Genomic DNA, 24,379 nt, shown 5'->3' with positions numbered 1-24,379 from the left:
ATGTGAGGAACCGAAAAGCAAAAGTTTAAATGTTAGCAAATTTAAATTTAAGTTGTAGCATGGGGATTCTGTCCAGAGATTTTCAAGTAGGTGCTCATTAGATAACATTTCATAAGCTCAGAAGTACCTAGTGTGATTTTACAGAAATGTGATTTCTTTCATATAAGACCTCAAGTGTCCACCAGTCTAATCAAGATTTTAGACATCTTAAAACACTAATCAATCGGTCATTTAAATATTATTTGAAAGTAACTATTGTAATCCAAAAGAAAGTAGTGGATTTAAACACATCAGTTATCTACAGATGATGGACTTTGCAACAAAGAGTCTCAAAAGCCAATACTCCCCCGAGCAAGGGAATAGCCAAGTTTGTTTCGGTTTCCAATGAATGACATGAGCCCGGTGTAGGTCTCAATCAGGATAGGCTGGGCTAACACCATCAATTCCTCTCCTCTTCCAGATCCAGCAGAATTCTTGTGAGCACTCTGGACAGCTGGAACAAGCTTCGATGTGAACCCAGACAACTGAAGAACGAAAAGGAAAAGCATAAAGTTAGTGATTCCAGGAAGCTCCTGAACATCCCGACCCAGTCAGACCTGATGGGGTAGACCACTCTGTTGGGGGCAGCAACTCTTACGTCTTAAACATGAATGACTCCTCAGAAAGGTTGGAATGGCTTTTGTTTAACCTTTAATATAGTACTCAGCCAAAAAAAAGAATACACATAGTAAAATTATCTGCCTTATTTGTTTTTCATTATTCATAACTTGTACAACATTCAAGAATCAACTTAACCAATATTTGCTCATAGTCTACTACAAATTAGATATTTATTGGATACTTATTGGACACTGCTGAATGCTGAAGGCCAGATATGAACAACTGCTACCCTCAAAGACAACTGACTATTATGTAGTCGACAAAATACACCTGCCGTAGTAATGAAAAGTTCGTTATACCCAGCAGGAAAAGAGGCAGAAACACATGTGAAGAACCATGGCAAAAGGAGGTCCTCAGGCAATCTTGAAAGATTAGCAATATTTCCACGGGAAGAACTGAGATTTAGCAAGTCAGAAAAGAACGAGAGACCGGTGATATGTCTTCCAGCTCAGCCCCCATCCTGTCCCATGGAAATCCTTAGGAAAAATCCATGCCTCTCATTACTACAAAGGTACAGACAGAAAATACTGAATCCCCTAATTTCAAACCATGCTCCTTAAGCATAATACTTGAGGGGCAACATGGAACTTCTGTTACTGGCTTTCTTTTCTTTATTTTTTTCTTTTTTGAGAACTACATACACAAATTTTTCATCTGCATCACTCCTGTCCCCCATAGTTCCCAAACTCCTCTCATGCTTCCTCCTTCCTCCTAATTCATGACCTCTTCTTTAATTACTATTGTTACACACACATACACATATATGTACACACACACACACACACACACACACACACACACACACAAAATTTATGGAGTCCATTTAGCACTGTCTAAATTTCCTCCTATCCATGTCAGCATGTCACCGATATCATTATGCAGGTCATGTTAAGGAAACCATATTGTTGAAACTTCATGCATGCACACTTCCTACCATGTCTAAAAGATACTCACTGGAACCAGGCATCCTGGTCAGCTGGCTCTCACAGACTTTCTGATCCTCTTTCTCAATGTTCCCCAAACCCTAGGTGTGTGGGTTGTGTTGCAGATGTCTGAACTGGGGTTGAGCATCTTTCCATTTTGGCCAGTTGTGAGTCTCTGTAAAAGTCTCCATCAACTCCAAGAAGAAGCTACTTTGATGAGAGGTGAGAACTACACTTTCATGTGGCTATAAGGATGAGTGCTTATAATTCAGTGACAAATCACTCTTGGGAAAAGCGAATAGGCATGAGTATTAATAATGTTGGTTTAATAGGTGATTCTGGGCTAGAGAAAAAATATATATAAGCCAACCAGGTAATCTGCTCCAATTCCTTCACTCAAATCAATGGGATATTCTTATTCCTTTCACTATACTTAGAGTCAGATTTTACTTTAAAAAAAAATGTATTAACGAAATCATTGAACTGCCACCTAACTTGCAGTTAGTAAGTTGTAGTTTTCACTTTCCTCTCATCTTTCAAAACCAAGTTCAAGGCTCCCACTTGCCTGATGCCTCCCTGCATAGCCAATGAAAAATGTTCTTTTCTTCTAATACTGAAGTGTTTGATGTGTAAGCAATTAGAAGCATTTGCAGCTCTTGCAGAGAACCTGGGTTGAGTTCCTAGCACCCACAAGGTGGCTCACAACCATCTCTAACTCTAATTGCAGAGAATTCTACACTCTTCTGGCATCCAACAGCACTATGGTGTGCAGAGACATGTGAGCAAAACACTTACATACATAAAATAAAAATAAATAATTTAAAATAATAATAATATCTTTTTTCTATTGCATTTCACTGATATCTCCATTTAAATATATTAAAAGGTTTTCGAGGCGGAGTTGCAAGTGTGGCCTTGTAAGTGGAGGTTTTTGTCCCATCTGGTTCCACAGGTGCTTTGCCCCAATAAATGCACAGATGCTATATTAATTATAAAACTATTTGCCAATGGCTAGGGCTTCTTATTAACTATTAATTATTAACCCATTTATATTAATTTATGTATTGCTATAAGGCTGTAGCTTACCCATAATCCAGCATGTTACTCCTTGGGCAGTATGGTGTCTCTCCGCAGCCCCTTTCTGCCTTCCTCTCCCCAGCCTTCCCCTGGTCTGCCTATACTTTTTTGCCTGGCTCTTAGCCAATCAGTGTTTTATTCATCAACCAGTAAGAGAAACATGTATACAGAAGGACATCCCCATCATGTCCTTTACATAGTAAGCTATCACAAAGCTATTACTACCTGATACTCAAATGTAGTTTTACTATGGGGGAGAATATTTTTTACAGCTTAAGTACACAACATACTTTGTAACATCTATCCCTCAGGCACCTATAGGATTTCTGTTGCACAAAAGTCTTATTCTAATATCTGTTCCCATCCTATCCCCCTCCAACCTTCCCCCTCTGACAACATGCATGCGTATAATACATACATACATACATACATTTATACATACAAACACAACACACACACACACTTTACATTCCACATATTCTTACTCATTATCTAAGAATATTTCATATAGCTTTGTAATTTGTAGCTTTTTTTGTCATGTTTCCTTTGCTTAAAATGTCTTATCTTGCCTTAGCTCTAGAATTTTGGGACAATCAAAAGGAGACATAGCTAAATATCCTTTAGCAATCCAAAGCCTCTTCCTTTTAAAATATGGGGTGGCACATGTTTGCAATCCCAACATTCAGGAGACATAGGACAGGAGGAGGAAAAGCTCAAGGACAGCTTCAGCTGTGTACCAAGACCCTATCTCATTAAGAAAGACTCACTGAACTACAGAATACTCAGCTACACAATGCATATAACCTGGAGTACTGGGACTAGATAGAGGTTAAGTTACAAACAAGGCACTCAACAGCTGTGTGCCCTTGGGTAAATTATTAAGCCTCCCCTAAAAATGAGCATACTGATAATATCAAGTTTATAGGTAAAACAAGTGAGAGAGAGGATGGTTATGTGCTCATATATAACAGTAGGGGCCAGGACATGCAAAGAGATAAGGCTGGTATTTAGAATCACTGCAAAAAACATCAAGTAGTTTGTTTCTTGCAAACAATAAATATTAGCTCTTTCATCATCACTACCAGCATCATCATCAAGAAATCACAGTCTCCTAAAAGGTAAAGCACAATTATCTCAACCTTTCCATTTGCCAAGACTATCTGGATTAATGTAATGCCTTCTCAGAGGTCAAAGTTTGTCAAACTGGATTACTGAACACTTTTTCAGCTCTCATTGTAAGCGTCATTTCTTGAGAATCCCCTGTGGTCTCAGAATCTAAGTGCTGGAAAGAAAATATTGACACTATTTCAAACTCAATGCACTGCATTTCATTGGATACAATTCATTCTCAGTCATGTCTGGAACATTCTCAAAGCAGGGAGGCATGCTTACAGAGACAAACTGCTCCTTAAAGGAGTGGCAGACAAAAGGCCACGTCCCCAAGCTGGCTCTTGAGCATTTCAAGCACCTGAACTCAATCTATGTGACAGGAACGCTGTGTCATCTGATATGAATGCCACCAGCCACATACTTTTGTCTAAAAGCTTTTATACACCCACCTCTGTCTCCTGCTTTTATTTCTGTCTCAAAAACAGAGGGTCAAGTTTTAACAACTCCAGTTACACAGGGGCCGTGTGCTGGTTCGGGTGAAGCATGCACGGTAGTGTTCATGGAGGAGGGGTGTAGTGTTCTTGACTTTACAGCAATTATTTACCAGCTGAGTGCCTGGGCCCCTGGTTGCTTCAGGTGTTGTCTGCCAGCAGTTCCCGCCTAGAGTCTCAGTTTTCTGTATTACAACCATCACTTGCTTCCTGTTTATACTGGGCAAAGAGGCCAGGTTTCATGCCTGCAGGCCCACATTCCTCAGCTTGGCAAGTTTTCCTAGCCTTGGGGCCATGGGTTTCAACCTTTCTCTGTGGAGAGGGAGGCACCCTGTGATGAAGAGCAAATCAACATCCAATACAGAAGATGTAAAACCTTTTGGCAAGCTACAGTGCTTGTCAAAATGCACGGTATCCATGCCCATTTTCTCTGGAATTCTCCGTTGCTTTGTACAGACCCTGCAAATGGGGATAATCCAAAGTGTATAGAGAAAACAAAGAGGATGGGACAGAAGTTTCTTTTCTACACACGATGCCCCACTTATTCTTTCTTTCTCATCCTATCAACTCCAACTCTGTGTTCTGAAAACTACACACACACACACACACACACAGAGAGAGAGAGAGAGAGAGAGAGAGAGAGGAAGAGAGTCCTTTAGTTTTATACCCAGCTCCATGAATATTAGTAACTATTAAGGTATAAATGAATGGTTCATTTAATGTATGGTTCATTTACTTAATCATTGCGCTTAAGTGTCCTGACTTTTACAAAGAAGATATTTATTCCTATTTTAGATGTGTTGGTAGTTGATTTACATGACAATATCACTCATACCGCAAGCAATAAAGTGATATAGCATGTGGGATTATTTTTGTGTACTATGCAAGTATGTTAATGGTGAAATAATCTAGGATCTTACACTCTCAGCGTTGTGTAATGTGAGTAGTACAGAGTATGGTACATGTGCAGATTTGAAAAAAATCCAAGGTAGGCAGGGATGGTGGACTTCTGGAAAGAAGCTGTTTGAACCCCATGTTTGCAGGATGTGGAAGTGACCACACTGCTCATGGGTAACACATGATAGAAACTCGACATTAGTAGGTACAGTTTACAGATAGCATAAACTTGAGTTTGAACACATGTGTATATTAATACTTCTCTCTCAAGTACCTTCATAAACTACCCTAGTAGTTCAGCCTTAGTACAGGATCATCTGATCTGAAATGTTTCTCTCCACTTCAATTTTCTCTATGGCAATTCAGACCAAAAGTTCTAACCATCTAACTACTTTATAGATGTTTCAAGCATTATATCTCATAAGCTAAACTAATTCCTCACATTTATGGTTATTACCATTCAGATTAAGGTCATCACCATCTAACCACCCAGGAACTACCTCAGCCTAACTTCTCTGTCATTTTCTGCATCATATCAGTCGTGTGCTTTTATTAACTCCCTGATGAGTAATTCAAAATGTCCTTACTCTCTACTATTACTACAACTTACTTGGGCTCTTATATTTACTATCTAAGTCATTATATATATTCATATTTGGGAACTATGTAAAGTTACACACCAGCTAAACTACTTTTTCTCTGTGGACAGTATATATACTTTTATTGACTTCCATTCTTTTTCACTGGAATCAAACTTGCATTTTAGTCCATTGGTTTCCATTCTTAAATCTTTGCATGTTTACTTGTTGCTTCTGACAAACACTGCCTTGCACATGGCTCAAATATTATCTCATTACATTTGTGTCCTTAGCAATAAGTGTATCAGCATTCTGTGGGTGTCAGAAAATGTTCAGTGAATGCAGAGATTATTTTTTGTTTGTTTGTTTCTTTTGTTTTTTTTCAAGACAGGGTTTGTCTGTATTGCTTTGGAGCCTGTCAAGAAACTAGCTCTGTAGACCACACTGGTCTCAAACTCACAGAGATCTGCCTGCCTCTGCCCTCACCCCCCTCCCAGGTGCAGGGACTAAAGCTGAATGCAGAGATTCTAAGAGAAATACTCTGGGAAAGTATGAGCTTGATATTTTTTAAAAAAAATAATAAGTTGTTTCTTTAGCTTATAAGTAATTTGAACATTTTGATTGTGTAATCAGCTTCATAGTTTCTCTCCCCTGTGCCACAATGTTTGCAAAACCAAGTTGAATTGCTTCTTGACTTTGATTTAGTTATGCATTTCTCCTATTTTTCCTCTATGTTATTAATAAGAGAAATTGAAAAACTATCTCAACCCTTTAAAAAGCTCATTCCATGAAAATATTCAAATAAGCCATATTCAGGATTCACCTAAGAAAACCTATTCAAATTTCCTATACCATGTTTGTATAGCAAAGCCTTAATCAGACTCAGTCCTGGAATAAGCCTTACTAACATATACTATTATAACATATAAGTCAACAACAAAAAGTAGCTAAGACTTGGGGACATAGGTCAAAGGTTTACTCATATCATATCCCAGATGGAGACCATTTGCTTTCCTAGAGAGCTTCCTTTGGGATGATCTTTGAATAAGAATTGGCTTTAGCAAATGAAAGTTCCAGGCTGGTGCCAGGAAGGAGAAGAAAGAAAGGGAGGAAGGAAGAAAGGAGGGAAGGAAGGGAGGAAGGAAGGAAGGAAGGAAGGAAGGAAGGAAGGAAGGAAGGAGAGAGACAGACCTTTGACTAATAATTTAAAAAGAAATGATCTTGCAATGGTTTTTCTAACCATGTTCTAAACTCATCCCTCTAGATCGTGCCCTAAGAAATGTCCCCTTTGGTCATCGTTCATTCTATTCCTTGAAGAAACTTCCCTCTTTGCTCCATGAGAAATTCTGTCAATCTTCTATATACTCATATAAAGAAACAAAAAAAAAAAACACATTCAACAGTAATATGACTGACTAAAAATCAACTAATATTCATTATAATTTTACACACATGTACACACACACACACACATATACACACACACTCTCATTGGAAGTTCTATTGCTAAACACAGTGCTTTAGTCTAGCAACTACATTCATAAATACTTAGGCAATGATTCAAACTCCCTTTAATATTTCACCTTTCATGTTCTTTGAAAAAAATATTTGATTGCATCTGTATGATCTGTATGTAGAAGACTAAAACAAAGTACTATCAAGCCATCGCATTTCTCTGTAACACACAGAACTTAGTCCTTAATCATTCATTGTGAACTTCTTCCAGCAAAGGCCATTCAGAAATAAGTACCTAGTGTATCCGGTACAAGGAACAAGAGAAGGCTTGTCCCAGGGAGTGACATGTGTAATAACTAAGTCACTTAAGTATTTGTATTGGCTAATAGTGAAGTTCAACTATTAACACAAAAATATATATCATTTTAGTGATTAAAAACAGTTTTCCTCTAAAAAAAAAAGAAAAAGAAAATTCCCATGAGAAAATTCATTATTTTACATTTTAGTCTGGATTAACAGGTATCTTAATAAATGTTTTCCATTGCAACTAATAATAACAATGAGAAATGGGAGTTTGGGGAGGGTGTGGGCTGAAGAGGACAGAAAGTATGATGGAGGCATGTGCATTTTTACTCATAAGGACTTTTGAACAGGAGGGGACTGCTATCACATTTGAAGATGGACACTTTAGTTAAATACACACTCTCCCTCTGTCTCTCAACAACCTCCGCCCCCAATCTGTTCCTATTGCTTAGCTTAGTGGAAGTGGGTTTGTGCTGGTCTTGCTTTTCACTTTGGTTTTGTTGGCTTTACGTGGTAAAGCGTCAGCCTAGGAGCTTCTGCTGATGGCTTGGTTGGGGGATTGTGAAATGGGTATCACATGAAGTGTAGTAACATGATCCTTGTACTAATTCAGTGTCTGCAATAGTTGGAGGCTGAGACCATGAAACTATGACCTCTGAGGAGACCTGCATGAATCCCAAAAGGATCACCAACTTTTCCAGGGAGTAGAGCATAGCACAGCCAATGTATCTGTTCATTAGGGAGAAATAACACGCCATCTAGCTTTTAATCACAGACAGCTTACCTCAAGGGCACTTAACAGTTATTTGTTTATAGCACACAGATGTACTTGTATAAATAAGTATGTGTATATTAATGTGAGAATTTTAACATGCAGGACTCCAGACACTGTCAAGTTTTTAAATTTTACTAAATGAATTAGAATATTTTAAAGTAAAAGGCACATGTTAAGGTAAATACTAAAAAAGTACAGAAAAGACAACAAATCCTGAGTCTATGTGCACACACCCATGTGTGTATTTGGTTTTGTGACAATAGTTTGATTTTTCACCAAATTTTCAACTCCCACTGGTTTACTTTCTAACTATGTAAAGTGTCCCTGAACTTTAGTATTTCATCTATATATAAATAGATTAACCCAATTGAAGTTATAGCAAATCACATTAATTGTTTGAATTATAGTATTTGAAATGTTGAGCTTGAATGATTTCTTGATGGGTGGCTGCTTTTAGGCCAACCACGGTTTAACATCTTAAGATTTATTCACTATTTAAGCTTGTTCCCATTCATAAAGAGCTCCCCCTCTGTGGGCTACTAGAAGCAATGAGAGAATAGCACTATTCCTCTCCCCAAAGAGCTAAATGTCTCCTTGAAAGGATAAAAATGGAGGCATAAAAAGAAACACGATGACTTTGTGATGTATGGAGCATTTGGACATGCTGTCCATTTGAATGGATAACAGTTCCGTGAGATCTGAATATCCACCTCAGTCCACCAACACCATCCCATGGAAATAAATGACTTCATATTATATGATCACAGAGCCAGTACGAAAAAAACATAATTCACACTATTCCACATTTCTTCCCAGAATAAGGCAACTAAGATGAACCTATATAGAGAACATCACATTTACCATCTTGTAATAAATATAGCTAGTCAAACATAAGTACTGTAATTTGTTATAATATTCTATTAAAAGATGATATCAAGAAGGAAGAGGCACATTATGGTTACATAAATATAATTTATGACATCTATGAAATAACTATACTTTTCATATAAGTGTTTAAAGAGGCATTAAATTTTTTATCTACTCACCTTCAGGTCTTAACAGTTTTTAAGGTAGAACTTGTTCTAGAAGCACAGTCTCACCAAAAGAGCTAATATGGGACAAGGTACTACCTACCTTGCAAATCTCAAGGAACTTCTCACTGGTGTACTTCATAGGGTGCTCAGTGAAGGTTGTATAGGGAACCTCTGTGGACCATGGGTTCCAGCGTGACAACAGAGTCTGCCCCTCTGTGCTCCCCCAGCAAATCCTAAGGCCTTCTCCTGGTCTCCTAAAGGGAGGAGATTTTTATTAGATTGGACATTTCTGTTAGATATGTTGTGGAATATTTGATCACACTGCATGAAAGGCACCTTCTGATTCATTTAATAAAGAGCTCAATGGTCAATGCTAGGCAGAAGAGAATAAGTGGGACTTCCTGGGAAAAGGAAGAACTCTAGACATCAGTGAGATGAAGCAAGTAAGACATACAGAGTGGGAAAGGGGTAAAAGCCATGTGGCAGAACACAGATTAAGAGAAACAGGTTTCTTCGAATCCCCCAAGACAGCGCCCCTTACCAGCAGGAAGTAGTTTGGAAAGAACGACGCCCAAATTCCCAAATATTGTGTATAAATGTTTGTTTTCATTTAATTGGACTTTGTTATATAAAATTAAATATATATATATATATATATATATATATATATATATAAAGAGAAACAGGTTAATGTAAGTTATAGAGCTAGTTAAGAACAAGCCTCAGCTAAAGGCCAAGATTTCAATATTAATAATAAGTCTCACTATCACTATTTGGGGGTTGGAAGCTAACAAGAAAGTTTGACTACATACATAAATCAACAAGAAAAATGTAGCAAAAGACTGTAACTCTCCACTTGATCAGTCTATTTCCACGAGGTGAGTGGCTTACTTCAAATCAGACTGTTAAGAAATGTAAACAAACGGACTTGCCCTCAAACAGGGTAGGTCCAAGAAGTTGTTGAGAATCCATATGGAAATGTGACCCTGGTGCTCAGGCCAACAGCCAGTGCTGGAATATACAGAAGCTTGCCTCATGGTGACATCTTGGTGATGGAAGGTAAGGATGAGAAACAGTCTCAGTGACAGAGGAGATGACAAGATGAGAAGCCATCATTTAAACAGAGAAGTGAACAGAAGAAGAACTGCGAGAACATAAGATGGATAGGACATCTGCAACCTTTGAGACAGAGGAAGACCATTCAAAATGTTCAGATTCCTAAGTCACTGACTCTTCTTCTGTGTCTCCCTGTCCTCTGTTCCCTGCACAGAGCTTACCTGATGAAGCTGCACTAAGAGACACACCCATGTTAATAGAGACTCTGCTGACTTCTATCCCTAACCTCTATCCTGATTCCTAATGTGCAGATGGAAGGCCTGGTCTGACAGCCCAGGCCTGGGGGTCCGTTAAATACAAAGACAAAGCAAGGGAAAGTCAAAAAGAATAGGAAGCTTGAAGTCATGGTGAAGAGTGTGACTACACTGAATAGAATTGGCAGGTATTCGGCATCTTTTCTTCAATGTGTCCATTGGAATTTAGGGTTTGAGGTTTAAGCAGGCTCTAGATGTGGAAAGGCACTTGGAGGTTAAGCCAAACTCAAATGCTCTGCATTCAACCAGCTTTAGAACCAAGTTGGCTGAAATTCTAAGCAGCTCCATGAAGCACCCCTTTCAGCTCGTTTCTTCTAGAAATTCAATCCTGGGATTTTGAGAATGAAAACCCAGAGATTAAATGTGGTGCCTTCCCAAAGCTGTCACTTCCTGTATTAAGGGAGGGTTCCTTTGGGAATATCGTGTGGTTTCTGAAAGTTTATCCATACAGAAATGAGTGTAAACAGTCTCACACATGTTCATACAGCCCCACCTCTCAGGCTGATGCTAAGCTGTGTCATACAAAAGGAAAGAAAGGAAAGCTGCCCAATTCTCAGATATTTGGTGATTGAAAGCTGAAACTCAAAGTGTGTGTGTGTGTGAGAGAGAGAGAGAGAGAGAGTGTGTGTGTGTGTGTGTGTGTGTGTGTGTGTGTTATTTCTGTTTAATCCTTTGCCCAAAAAATATTAGAAAGAAGGAAAGAAAGTGAGTGAGTGAGGGGGGGGGGAGAAAATCTGATGCAAGCCTCTGTCCTCTGAAATTCCCTTTTCAAGCTCTACCTTCTCAGCTGTTATATTGATTCTGGTCATACCCTTGTATTTTTCTAGGTTTTTTTTCCCTGCCCTAACATAAATCCCAAATTTTATGAATGCATGCTTGCTCGTTTATGAAGCACTCTGGCTTGAGCCAATTAAAACAACTTGCACAATGGAATATTATTTACTGCTCTGTATGTCAACTTCTGCACCAAGGGTAGTTTTGTTTATCCAAAACGGATGAAAACTATCTCTCAAGATAGCTTCCCTAATAAATACACTTGTTTGTTCATTTCCTTTAAGAAGGCCATAAATGAAAGTCAAGCATAAAACTCAAGAAGGATATTATTGTTAAATATCTGATCATTTTGACCATGGCGATGGCCTTTTCCAGAACATTAGGAGCTGCTACAAAGTTGGGAAGGAAATGGAAAAGTGAGTATCCACTCCATGGGTGGTTTTTAAGGTGATGTTTACCAGACCCTATAGAACAGGACTATGATAAAAGCTTTTGGTCTGCTACTCTTCTGACTGATGTTTTTGGGAAATCTGTGCTGACTAAACATACTTTTATAACCCAAAGTATTTCATGCTACAGTAACTATGCTCATAGAGAGAATAATGCAAATTAATAAAATAGAGAACAAAGTGCAATGAACAACTTGTCAATAGCCCTATATCAGTCAGGATTGTGACTCAATATGGTATGATTATGGACAAATTATATTTCCCTTTCTGAATCTCATTGTGGACTGGAATCTGATTTATTTCATCTACTGAATATGTTTGTACATACAATAAAAATTGTATGATCTTTACATCCATTCTTTAGGGGACTTGAGACATTTACTTATGTCAGAACTGGGTGTGATATAAAAACTGTGATCATGTCACACAAATCAGATAGCTCACAACCACCTGCAATTACAGCTCAGAAATATCTGGTGCCCCCTTCCAGTGCCCCATCTGCCTGACACACATACATGCACATACATGCACAATGATATACCCATACATAAATAAATCCTTCAAGAATACTTGAAAAAAAAATGGTTTGTGTGCTATATATGACATTATACAATTAATACACATTCAAAGCTTGATGCATGTTTCAGTTTTTTAAATTTTATTTAAATTTTACTTTTATTTAAATTTATTGTGTCAAAAGACACAATAGTGTCTTTGGAGTTAACTTGATAGAGGTAATTATAGGAAACAAAAAAACAGCCTTAATCAGGGCATCAAGTCAAAAACTGCTAGTGAATTGGAACAAATAGGAGGGAGAGATCTTCAGCACACAGGAAGTCTCAGAAGGCTGTGCTTGTCAAAGCTATCTACCTTTTTCTTCCACCGACTGTGCCCAGGAATACTTCCTGTGTGCTCCACCTGCTTTTCAAGTCCTAGTGTGGTGTCTATGATTCCAGGAACTTAAGTTCTCCAGACTAACCTCCCCATGGATAGCTTAAACCAGCTCTCAATTCTGTTTTCTTTAGATGAAACGAACACAGCTCCTCAGGTGTTCAAGAGGGTTTAGAATGTCTTCAGGCTGCTTAGAAGTTGTCACCTAACCTGTGCCTACAGTCTGTCTTCAGTGCCACCTCTTACTAAAAACATTAAGTAAGTGCAATTGGAGGTAAAGAGGGGACCCAGACCCCATGTTCCAGGGGGCAAACTAGATGATCTCTTGAGCCAGCTTGGCCACCATTTGATCTTTCCATGCCAACACATGCACACAGAAATATGACAGAAGGGAAAGATTCTCATTACAACTTTCTAGTCCCTGGATCGGGCCTGCATTTTCATAGTTCTAGAAGAAAGATGAAATGGTCTTTGCTCCTGGAAAACTTAAAAGCCTCACAGGAACAGGCCAAAACAGAGCAAGAGCTCCACGAGAGAGCAACTCCCTTCATGAGAGAACTTGGTGATATGTTGTGATCATCAATTTCAGGATCTTAGACTTCTTAAGTTAGAAGAAACTTTCTGGGATGGTTTCCACATCATACTCTCTCTCTCTCTCTCTCTCTCTCTCTCTCTCTCTCTCTCTCTCTGTCCCTGTCTCTCTCTCTGTCTCTCTCTCACACACACACTCAAACACCTAGACACTCACATATCACATACACACACATACACACTCACATATACACACTCATATACACACACACATTCACCCACATACACACTCAGACACATACATACATATATTCACACACACACACACACACACACTCACTCACACACAAACACACACACCCTAAGAACTAGAATTTTCAAAGGCCTCAGTTCTTTTTAGAGCCATGTTAACTATCTGTTCTACTCAGTGACTCAGGATTCTAAAAGACAGTTACTGGCAGGGAAGAAAGCCTAGGCAATTACAATTTTCAGCCAGCACAGCCAACCAGGTTTACCTTCTAGAGTACCAAAACGTGGGCACACTGAAGAAGTGAGTTTATAACAAAAGAATTACCCCCACAAGGGCCAGAGGACTATGTGCATAAATAAGTCTTAAGTACAAAAAGTAACTCCAGGTTGAATGGAAGGAAGCATCTCTTTACTTAGGATTGAGTCTTTCCAGGAAGGCCTCCTCTCCCTCCTCCTAAACTAGGAAATATGCCCTACCAGTGCCTTCTCTGGTTTAAAATTTGTTCATTCCATGACTTTTTCTTTGGGGGAGAAGCCATCATCATTTTTGCGTAGAACAGCCCAGCCAGCTTCCCTGACTCCTGCTCTTCTACCTTGGCCTTCCAAGAGTCTCTGCAAAGGCGTGAGCTAAAGACTGCTCTGAAGAATGAGAAATAGCAGCTTCCATTATTACCTCGTCAGCTGCCCCTCCTTTCCACTCATCTCAAATCTCAAAGCTGTACCACAGAATTAAAAACATAGCTTGAGGCACTGAATGGAGATTTATGAGGAAGCACAGATATTAACTCTTACTCTAAACGCAGGGTGTGTGCTTGTAAGTAACTGGTGAACAAACACAGGGGAGGCGGGAGGGGAGGAGGCAGCAGGAGCAGAACAGCCCAGCCTATTTTCTTCCTGTCTCCTTTTTCCTACCTTACAGTTTTCATTGTTGAAAGGTAGATCTTCTAGCCCCATGAAATGTTAGTCCCTTGCTTATTTAATCTGGACAAAAGCAGGGGCCGAGTTGGCATCGTGGTGGGTATTCAAGTCTCCCTTGCTCATTGAATGACCTCAGATGAAATATTTTCCATGACAAGAGCCCAAAAGACGCTGGCACAGAGTCAGACAATGAGATTTGCAGAATGTGTTTACATTCTCTCAGTGTCCCTAGGCTGTTCCAAGCCCATGGGCAGGTGCTGTCTTTATCTACTCTCTTTGCTCACCTGGCTCCCTCCCAGAAGTCTTCAGGGAGTTGGGCTCTGTCAGATTAACCATTTACTGGCATAGGTAACCACGAAATGCTGTATGTGGTGTTACTGGAGGGAAAGCTGAGTGGTGATCTCAGAAGGACTTCAGTGTCATAGGCAACCTCATACGTGTTATGGTTACATGGTAAGAAGTTCCAGGAACTCCAGCAGCCTGACTGGCAGCTATCTTACTTGATGTCTTGAACCCTTACCTTCTCCCCAGGTATCCATCCATAAAACCAGGTTGATGGCATTATACTGTCTCTCAGAGTATTGATTTTGTTTTCTTTTCCCTTCTAAAACAGGACCTGTGCCAAAAGTCCAAATTTTGTATTACACCCGCTAAACAAAAGTCAAATGAACAAACCAAAAGGCTGCTTGGTGAGTGTAAAATGTTCTCAGGCAGTTGCTTAGAACCATCTGAAGATGGTCTTTAACTGCAGGCCTGAAGACCTCAAGGTGTTAAAAAGCAGAAATCAAAGGAAGTGAGAGTGAATAGTTACAAAAAAAAAAAAAAAAAAAAGTGACCAAGATGCCAGGCTGAAGGTCCTTACAAAGGTTGTCCATCTGCTTCCGAAGAGCTGTGTCTGACCAGTAGGGTCCATGGAGAAGAAGTGTAAAACCCACACCGAGGGTTTACCCCAAGTTTTTATGATCCACAATGTTAAAATGTACATATGAATGTGGTTGCCAAATTTCTCTGTTATTGGAATGCTGCATTTTTGGATAATAAGCTCTCTAGACTGGCAATCAGTAAAAAATGGTTTCAATCTCACAGTAACTTCCTTTGTGGCTTGGACCTGGGTACACTTCTGAGTCACCATTTCTCTTCTTACAAAGTAATGGTAGCTCTAGATTAGATCATGTCCAGAGGGATTCTACTGTACAACATGTCTGACCCACCAGGACCAAGGGTTGCCTACTTTTTCCTTTTCTTTAAATGACACAGAAGTACTGTTTTGTTATCTTCCTTCAGAATTTATGTGGGTAGATTATTTAGAAGGAAGTTGTTTTAAAAATTGTTCACTTATTTTCTCAGATGATTCTAAAAATAATTAGTTCTTAAATCACTTAGTAAAATTTGTCCCAATCCCCAGGTTTTGGCCAAGAAGGGATTTTTTCATTCACCATTTGTGTCCTGTTACCCTTATTCTTTAATGCTACTAAAACAGAGAATAGACTCTGTCAGGCTCCCTGGTGATACTAGAAGTCCCCAAAGGACTAGCATGTGGGCTAGCACTGCTCTCTATGAAAGTGGCTACCAATCACTGAGAGAGAGATGATCTATCCAGAGTCTAAAGGATTCTTGACTGCTAAGTTTATTGGTTGTGTGTCAGCTATCTCTCCTTACACCAACCCATTACCATTTCCTGCCGTTATCCACATTACTGACTAGAGTTTCTCTTTTTCTAGTTGGAATTTTTTTAAAACTCCTAACAGGAAACCTAGTTACTATTATTATTGGAGTTACAGGCAAATGACTATTTTTTTTTTTTAAATCCCTCTTTTCAGGCCATTTTCTCCAATGGAAATGAATGTTTCAAGGGGAAAATTTGAGTTTCTCCGTGCCTTTAAAGTGGAGAGCTAGTCCAGTGACCCTGATGCTGAAAGACAAGGTCTGTAATTCTTTTAGACCCGAGTACTTACATGGCCCATTTAGAGTCTGCAGCTACAGTGCCGGGTTAGCAATGATGACTTGGATTGGAGGTAGCTCAGATGGTGAAGTGTTTCATACTAAAAGCATGAAGGTATGACTTTGGATTCAGGACCCACCAAAAAAGCTGAGTGTGGCTACAGTTTGGTTTCCTCATCGTGTAATAATAATCAGTGTGGGAATTAGGGTTGCTTCAAATAAAATATAAAATAGGATGAGTTCATTTGCTGAGAAGGTTATTACTAAAAGGATTTGTAGAATAATTAATATGGAGATATATAGTTTTTTGTTAAGGTACACAAATCTATAATACTAACCACACAGAAAAGACAGGAAGGACCCTGGAGCTTGTTGGTCATCTAGTCTTCCAAAGTAAGTCAGTTCCAGGATCACCAAAGACTCTATCTCAAAAATGAAGATAAAAGGTGATAAAAGAAGACAGTTGGCATCCATCTCTGGCTTTCCCATGCTTGAGTACACACGTGCACTCATCCATGCATACATCCATATTCATGTACCACACAGACACAGACAGAAAATCATGCACATGTACACACACACACCTTTCTACTGATGGGACTGGCATGAAATTTTGACATTCTTGAAGTCATTCTATGGCAAATACCAGCAATGTCATTTTCTGGACAACAAGCCTGACATTCTGTAATGTCTCCAAGTATTTTACAGAGCTAGTCCCATAACATTTAACTATTATTTCAAGTAGGAATATTTACATTGCTAACCTGTCTTCATAAGAACAAGGGAGATTTCTCTGGATAAAACAGTAATGTGAATTCAGAGAAAGGAGCAAGCTCTTACAATGCAATGTTGAAAGATGATTTGCTGTTCTCAACTTTATACCAGATCCTAGGCAAGCATTCTGGAGGCTGTGCAGCCTGCAAGAATGTAGGCTTTAGAAAACAGAGAACATCTTCTCTGGTAGTTGATGAAAACAAAGACTTAGAAAATCTGAGAAAGTCATTTTAAAAATATAATCTGAAGTTAATTGAAGATAAAATAACCAACGAAAGCGACATAAGAAAAACAAACAAAACAAAACAACAACAGCAAAAAAACACACCATGAGCTACAATTTGTGCCTTTATGTGATAATACTTCCTTCCAGTTGGGATACTTTTGAACAAACAGTTGGAGGGAGACAGGCCAGAACTCTAGAAGTCTGTAGAAGTTTGCGATGGGAATTTAGAGGACTTAAGCAAGACAGCGAATCATCTAACATAGCCTAATTCTAACATGGAAGCCTCAGTGGGGAGTGGTTTAATTAACTGAGGAAACTTGTCTCTGGCTGCCAAACTCTGAACAATATATAACAAGTAGCCGGCTTTCCAGTTTTAAAAGTAAAGATAGTGATAACTTTACTCTAAGATAAACTTTATGTGTTGAAATGTGAAGTTTTGAGTACAATTTCTGAAGTATGGGCATTCAATATTTACTGGTTAGACTGTGCTATGGGGAATACAAACATTTTTTATATGCATGCCCCGCCATTCCTTGTGAAATTGCTATTACTTCAGAGCATATGAAACACTTAGGACACTGAGCTACTGGAATTAGTGCCCACATGTTTCTGAGGCTAAGGTGGCATTCACTTCATTTTTTTTCTTTTCTTTTTTTTCCACTGATTTGAGCTGAGTCTGCACATGGCAAATGCTAGATAACAAGAAGACACTTGCAGGAGAGGTTACCGGTTCCCAGCAATGTGCATACTGCAGGTCTGGAGCTGGACTGTATCCGAAGTGGTGGAAAAGTAAGGCCACCACATGCAGGGATTCATAGTTAATTCTAGTTCTTCTACTTGCAAACCTGAAAGCAAACTTGCCTGGCCATAGGAGCTTATTGCCAGTCCACTGTGCTGGCATTGGATGTGAATGAGAAGCACAGGAATGCTTTTTATAATATACTAGAAAGTTAGCTCTCTCACTACAACTAGGACATCTTTCTCCTTAACTTAAGAAGTTTTACTGCAAAGGGTCTATACTGCTTCACTGCGGTTATAATAACCTGCGTGTTTAATAAATAAATGTCAGCATGAGGCAAAGACAAACTGCCAGGCAAGGGGTCACATTTCTACATCCATCATCTCTACAGCTCACTGGAAGCTCACAAGGTGGGCTTCCAGCCTCTGTTCTACACACAGTGAAACTAAGGTTCAAAGTCTTCCAGGAGCAAGAGCTGGAACTGACAGATGAATTAATCCCACAGCTTCTAACAATCCATGGTCTTCCATCAACAAGACAATGAAGAATGGAAGGTGTTCATCCTCCACAGCAGAGGAAGTTAGTAGGTTGAGAGTACCCAATCTTATTGGTAGCCACTCCTCCCCTGAACCCACCCCAACCTCTGCCTTTTATTAAAATATAAAAACACTAAGTTTTTTAAAAATCTATTTATTTAATGTACATGGGGCTATGGGGCTTTGCCTGCATGTATGTCAGTGTCAGATCCCCTGGAACTGGAGTAACAGACAGTTGTGAACTGCCATGTGCATGGTGGGAATTGAACACAGGACCTTTGGAAGAGCAGCCCATGCTCTTAACCTCTGAGCCATTGCTCCAGCCTCCTAGTTTGTCTTTTTGTTGTTTGTTTGTTTGTTTCTGTACTAAAACTTAACACTCTTGATTCAACATGGGAATTATTTTTCTTCATTCAAAATTTCCTACTCCATAGGGTGTGTATTGTTTGAGTGTAGAAATAATAACCTGTATTTTTAACAGATAAGTAGCATTATGATGCAAAGACTAAGTACAACTCAGCTTAACCCAGACAACTGAAGAAACAGGCACAGGGCCTGGATTGCCTGTGAGATCAGAAATACCTTTCTGACCTAAAGTTCAAGGCATTTTAAGTTCAGTTCTGCCATACATTCCCAATATCCAAAAACACAGTTTCTCAGAACTACAACTAAATATTGTATTTAAGATATTGATGATAATTTGGATAACATTTTACTACTAACATACCATCCAGCTGTCCAATGTGCCCAAATGAACTCTGATGCTCATTCCTCAAACTAGAGAGGTACGGATGCTGTCATTTTTATCTTGCATTACCCTATCATTCTGAATGGTATAGATGTTTTCTGGTTGTTTAAGGTGACTAAGAGAAAACTCTATGGCAGTTTTACAAAAGGTAGGCATTTTAGAGAAATGCACACAGAGAAGGTGCTGGATTCCCCTGCATACATAATGATTGCATTCAGAGACAATTTGAAAGTAGTTTTCTGTGATTCCTCACATGTCACATTAACACTATGTTTGTATGCCAAGAGGTTGCCAGACCAAGAGAAGAAGGATAGCTCTACGTCAGGCTACCAGGAAAATGCCACAGAAAGGGGGAAACATTTTGGGATAATTCATTTTATTATTAATTGGTACATTAGATAAATCACTTGAGCCTCAGATTTGGGTTCGTTTTTATCTTCTATCTGAAAATTCACTTATTTGGAGCACCCTAAATATGTAAATTTTAACCTGTACATAATATCTAGGTTAAAGGGGGAATCTCTTGAGGAAAAAAAAATATTTCCAAGTCTCATATTTCCATTTCCCTCCCAGAGACTCTGAAAGTAGATGATATGGATCCCACACAGAAGAAGTCAGGGAACAGAGGTCCCAGCCTTCTGGTCTCAGGCTAACCCTTGGAAAGGCACTGGTATGGCCAGGAGAGTGCAAACTTCAGTGCTTCACTCACAAATCAGAATACCAGTCTCTCTCTCCGTGTACTTCCCTGAACATGATGCTCCCACAGCCAAGACCAAGTTTACCTTTCTTACTTTGGAGGAAAGAGAATGGAATACATTTTAAGAAATTACATGTGATATACAGATTTACCTCATTAAATTTATGTGTGGTATTTCATACAAATTGTGGGAAAAGCAAAACTGTTCATTTCGAAATTCATTTATTTTTAAGATTTGTTTTATTTTAAGAGTATGTGAATATGTGCATCATGTCCATACCTGGTGCCCTAGGAGGTCAGAAGAGGGCATCAGATCCTCTGGAACTGGAATTCTGAATGGTTGTGGGCTACCATGTGAGTACTGGGAACATAATTCAACTCCTCGACAAGAAGAGCAAGTACTGAGCCATGTCTCCACCCTATTATCTCTAACTTCTAACACATATGTAATCTACTTTTGGACATTTTCCCTTGGTTATGGTCAACTAGCATCATTCTAGTTGTCCTACAAGAATGCCATGGTCAGCACTCTCTTCCCTGCCTACCAAAGTGGTTGCATTCTACCAACTATAGATAAAATTCAGTCAACAAATATCCCATGCTTTTTATGAGGTCCTCTCATGTCATGAAAGAAGAGCTATAATCCAGAGAATACAGATTACAATCCAACATTAAACATTTCTACAATGTACAATACTATATTCGAGAAGCCACTAAGGACTCCCAGTCCATTGTCACATCTGTCTGTTATGTGACCTGCCCACAGGCCTGTATGTAGAGTGCTGGCCACCTGTCATTTTAGGTTTGAAGCTCCCCTTTAGCCAAACTGAAAAGTGAACCCAAGGGAAATGAGAACTCCATGTACCCCTGCCAGGTTTTGTGCTCCAAGCCTACCAGTTCAGAAATTGATAGGGTAGAGAGGAAGAAGAAAGTGAGTTTAAAAATACTAAGCTATGTACAAAAAACAAATTCAAGGGCAAACTAGAAATGGTTCACCTATATTCCATAGTGTGTATTTGTTGGGGAAGAGTGAGCTAAAGTTTACTGGGGATTTTGATTGTCATTGTGCTACAATAGCAATTGTCTTGTGCATGAGTTTGAGGCTTTATTATGGGCACTGAGCTATGCATTTCTCCCCAGATAAAGTCAATAGAGTAAAGGTAGAACTGGAGTATTGAGTATTTCTTCCAATCTAAGGGTCTGTTCCTCACTGTGGCAGGCTTTTGCCTTCGTGGATTAAACCAAATTATCAGCTAATGTTTCCATGCACCATCACAGGGTCACTCCATAAAAGAACACTTCTTAATCACCCCTCAGGCCTAAGTGTACATCCAATGATAGCACAATATTGTCTTGTTTGAAAAGAACTATCAAAGAGCTCATACAGGCCTGGGAAGCAGATGCAGGCCTGTCGGGGAAGAGGATTTTGGATTCTCAGACAGGCAGAGCATAGTCTAGAGGAGCAGTTCTCAACCTTCCTAATGCTGCTACCCTTTAATAAGTCCCTCATATTGTGGTGACCCACAACCATACAATTATTTCATTGCTACTTCATAGCTATAATTTTGCTATTTTTTGTGAATTACAGTGTAAATATCTGATATGCAAGATGCCTGAAATGTGACCCCCCCAAAGGGGTCATTACCTACAGGTTGAGAACCACTGGTCTAGAGAAATGCTTGACTAATTGTAATATGTATTGAAATCATCCAAGACTTGTTGAACTGTTGATTCTGATTTAGTTGATATGCCATGGGTCCTGAAAGTTCTAGATCTGTACATCTACATTCCCAGGCATTCTGTTGCCATTGAATCTAAGAACAAATAGTTAGATGTAGCAACTTGGGGTTGAGGTGGGCTAAGCCCCTTGTCCCCAAGTGCTCCTTGTGTGGATAGGCACAGTAAGGGCAAAGCAGTGCTGTGTGAAATGTGGGCCCACAGTCTGGGTCTTCATTGTGCAGAAGTTCTAGCAGTAGATGTTAGTCTACAATCTTGATATCTGTGTTTGAAAATCAATTAAACGTTAAAGTGAAATAATTATATTTGATAGAGTCTCTCTACATTCAGGAGCATGTGCACGTGTGAGTGTGTGAGTGTGTGTGTGTGTGTGTGTGTATGTGTGTGCATGACTTATTTTAGAAAACAGTCATAACAAACACCTCATTATTTCAACTCCTCTTCACTCAAGAGGAAAAATTCCCTGGCTAGCTGTTCTTGTCTGTATGTGTTTTAGTTCTCCAATGTCCTTATTAAGATCTATGATCAAGAAAGGAAAACAATACCCTGACAGTGAGCCCATCACTGTGGACCAGGCCACGGCAGCCTCCCCCTTCTTTCTGTAGGCAGAGTACCTACCCCCTTAGCCAACAACAGCAGTCATTGTGTTGGTGAGTTACCACACTGGATCTCACCTGGAATTCACCCTCAAATAACAGTTTCTAACTTCTGTTTTTCCTACTCCCAGATGGGATTTTCTTACAGCAAAGGTAAGTATGGCAGCAGCAGGGCTGGGGGTGGGGGACTTCTGAGACTCTGTCACACCTGCTGCTGCTAAGTACGTTGCGAAAAGTTGATTTTTCTAATTGACATTGGGAGGCATTCGGCATGGAAAATGCACCTCATAGTTTAATTCCACACTTGGCAGCTGATCTTTCATAAGGAAGCTTTTGATCAGAAACTGTAAGACAGAACAAACAACCCGTCCTGATGACTTATTTAGGCTAAGTGCTCAAGGCAAAAACAAAAGCACTGAATGAGTACTGTCTTGGGAAGACAGGCACTCAGTTACCATCACAAAGTGTCCCAGCATTTTAGAAATGCCCCTGCAATTAAGAGATGGGAGCTCAACCCACTTCACAGGTATATTTCTTGGTCAAAACTTAAGAAATAGCTTACATGTTCAAAGACCAACTAATGCTATCACTGAAAATGAAAACAAATAAGCCATCCTTTCACATCATCATTAAGAAGTGGCAGAATAATTCAATATCTGGCAAATTAATCTTTTCACAAAGTAAGTGTCATCCAAGGGTGGGTAAGAGCCAAGAAGATGGCGCTTGAGCATGGCTGTTAATTAATTGTGCAGCATGCCTAAGGCAAATGTGTATCCTTGAGAAGGCTTGATCATTTACATTTCAAACCCCCAGTACATACTCTGGTTACAAATGAAGTCTTCTCACACTCACCACAGCTCACATATTTTTACAGAAGCAGAAACTAATAATTAGATTAGGAGAACAAAGCAGATTCTTCCTAAAAATGTATTGGTCAAAAACATGAAGACTTTTTTAAATTGAGAATCAGCCAAGACCTTAGGTTAAGTAAGTGCTGAATACAATAGTAAACAAAACATGTTCTCATGCACAGCCACAAAGACAAAACCATATAAGACATAAAAGAGTAATGAACAACCAATAATATTATTAGCTAATATATGTGATAATTTAATTTGTCACAATAATCTGGCCAGTAATGTATTATTGGCCAATATAATTGGCTCACCAACACTATTATTCAACAACATTAAACAAAGTATACTGGCTGGGCAGTGGTGCAACACACCTTTTATCCAGCACTTGGGAGGCAGAGGGAGTTGAATCTCTGTGAGTTCCAGGACAGCTAGGACTGTTACCCTTTCTGAAACAAAGAAAAAAGTATACAGAATGGAACTATGCACAAGATACTAGTCTAGGCAGCTTTACCATGGGTGACCAAGGAAATCTTCTATTGTCAGCTTTCTCAGCATCTATTAGGAAATAACATTCTGATAAAGACAGAAGGGGAAAAGCCACAAGAGGAGAAACTAACTAACTGCAGATGATGAGATTACACAGTAGACTTGATGAACAGTCATTTCTAGAAAAATTCACCATCGATTTGAATGCTAATGGATAAGAAGAGGCCATCCAAAGGTTATGAGAATACTACCACAGAGAGGAGAACAAATTACAAAGCCAAATCTATGAGGCCTAGTATTGAGGCTTTCCCTAAATGGGAAGAAAACAAGCTTTCTCTTTAAGCTTGAAATATTTAATAACCAGGACCTTCCAAGCCCACCCTACCCCCAATCAATTGGAATAACATACAAAATGAAGTGATAGGAAAAGCAAGCATACATGTTCTGCATCAATGCACTGTATTTGCACGCAGCAAAAGGTATGTGGTGAGTAATGGCCTGGAATGATAAGACACATAGTGGCTATTTATTAACCCAGTGCTTTACAATCACTGCCC

General features: G+C 39.2%; 1 protein-coding gene across 1 annotated transcript in view; it reads right to left on the bottom strand.

Moving 5' to 3' along the window:
• Positions 1–280: 280 nt before the first annotated feature.
• The window catches only part of Tprg1 (tumor protein p63 regulated 1), a 103,072-nt gene continuing 78,973 nt past the window's right edge, over positions 281–24,379 (bottom strand). The window contains exons 4-5 of the mRNA XM_051190956.1: positions 9,404–9,557; positions 281–524 (exon numbers count right to left, since the gene is read on the bottom strand). Of these exons, the coding sequence (XP_051046913.1) occupies positions 330–524; positions 9,404–9,557 (349 nt within the window). The 3' untranslated portion in view covers positions 281–329. The remainder of the gene's footprint in view (positions 525–9,403; positions 9,558–24,379) is intronic.

The sequence above is a fragment of the Phodopus roborovskii genome, unplaced genomic scaffold (assembly GCF_943737965.1).
Source record: "Phodopus roborovskii unplaced genomic scaffold, PHOROB, whole genome shotgun sequence".
NCBI lineage: Eukaryota > Metazoa > Chordata > Mammalia > Rodentia > Cricetidae > Phodopus > Phodopus roborovskii.
Note: the sequence above shows the minus strand (reverse complement) of the source record. Positions and strands in the feature narration are given on the sequence as shown.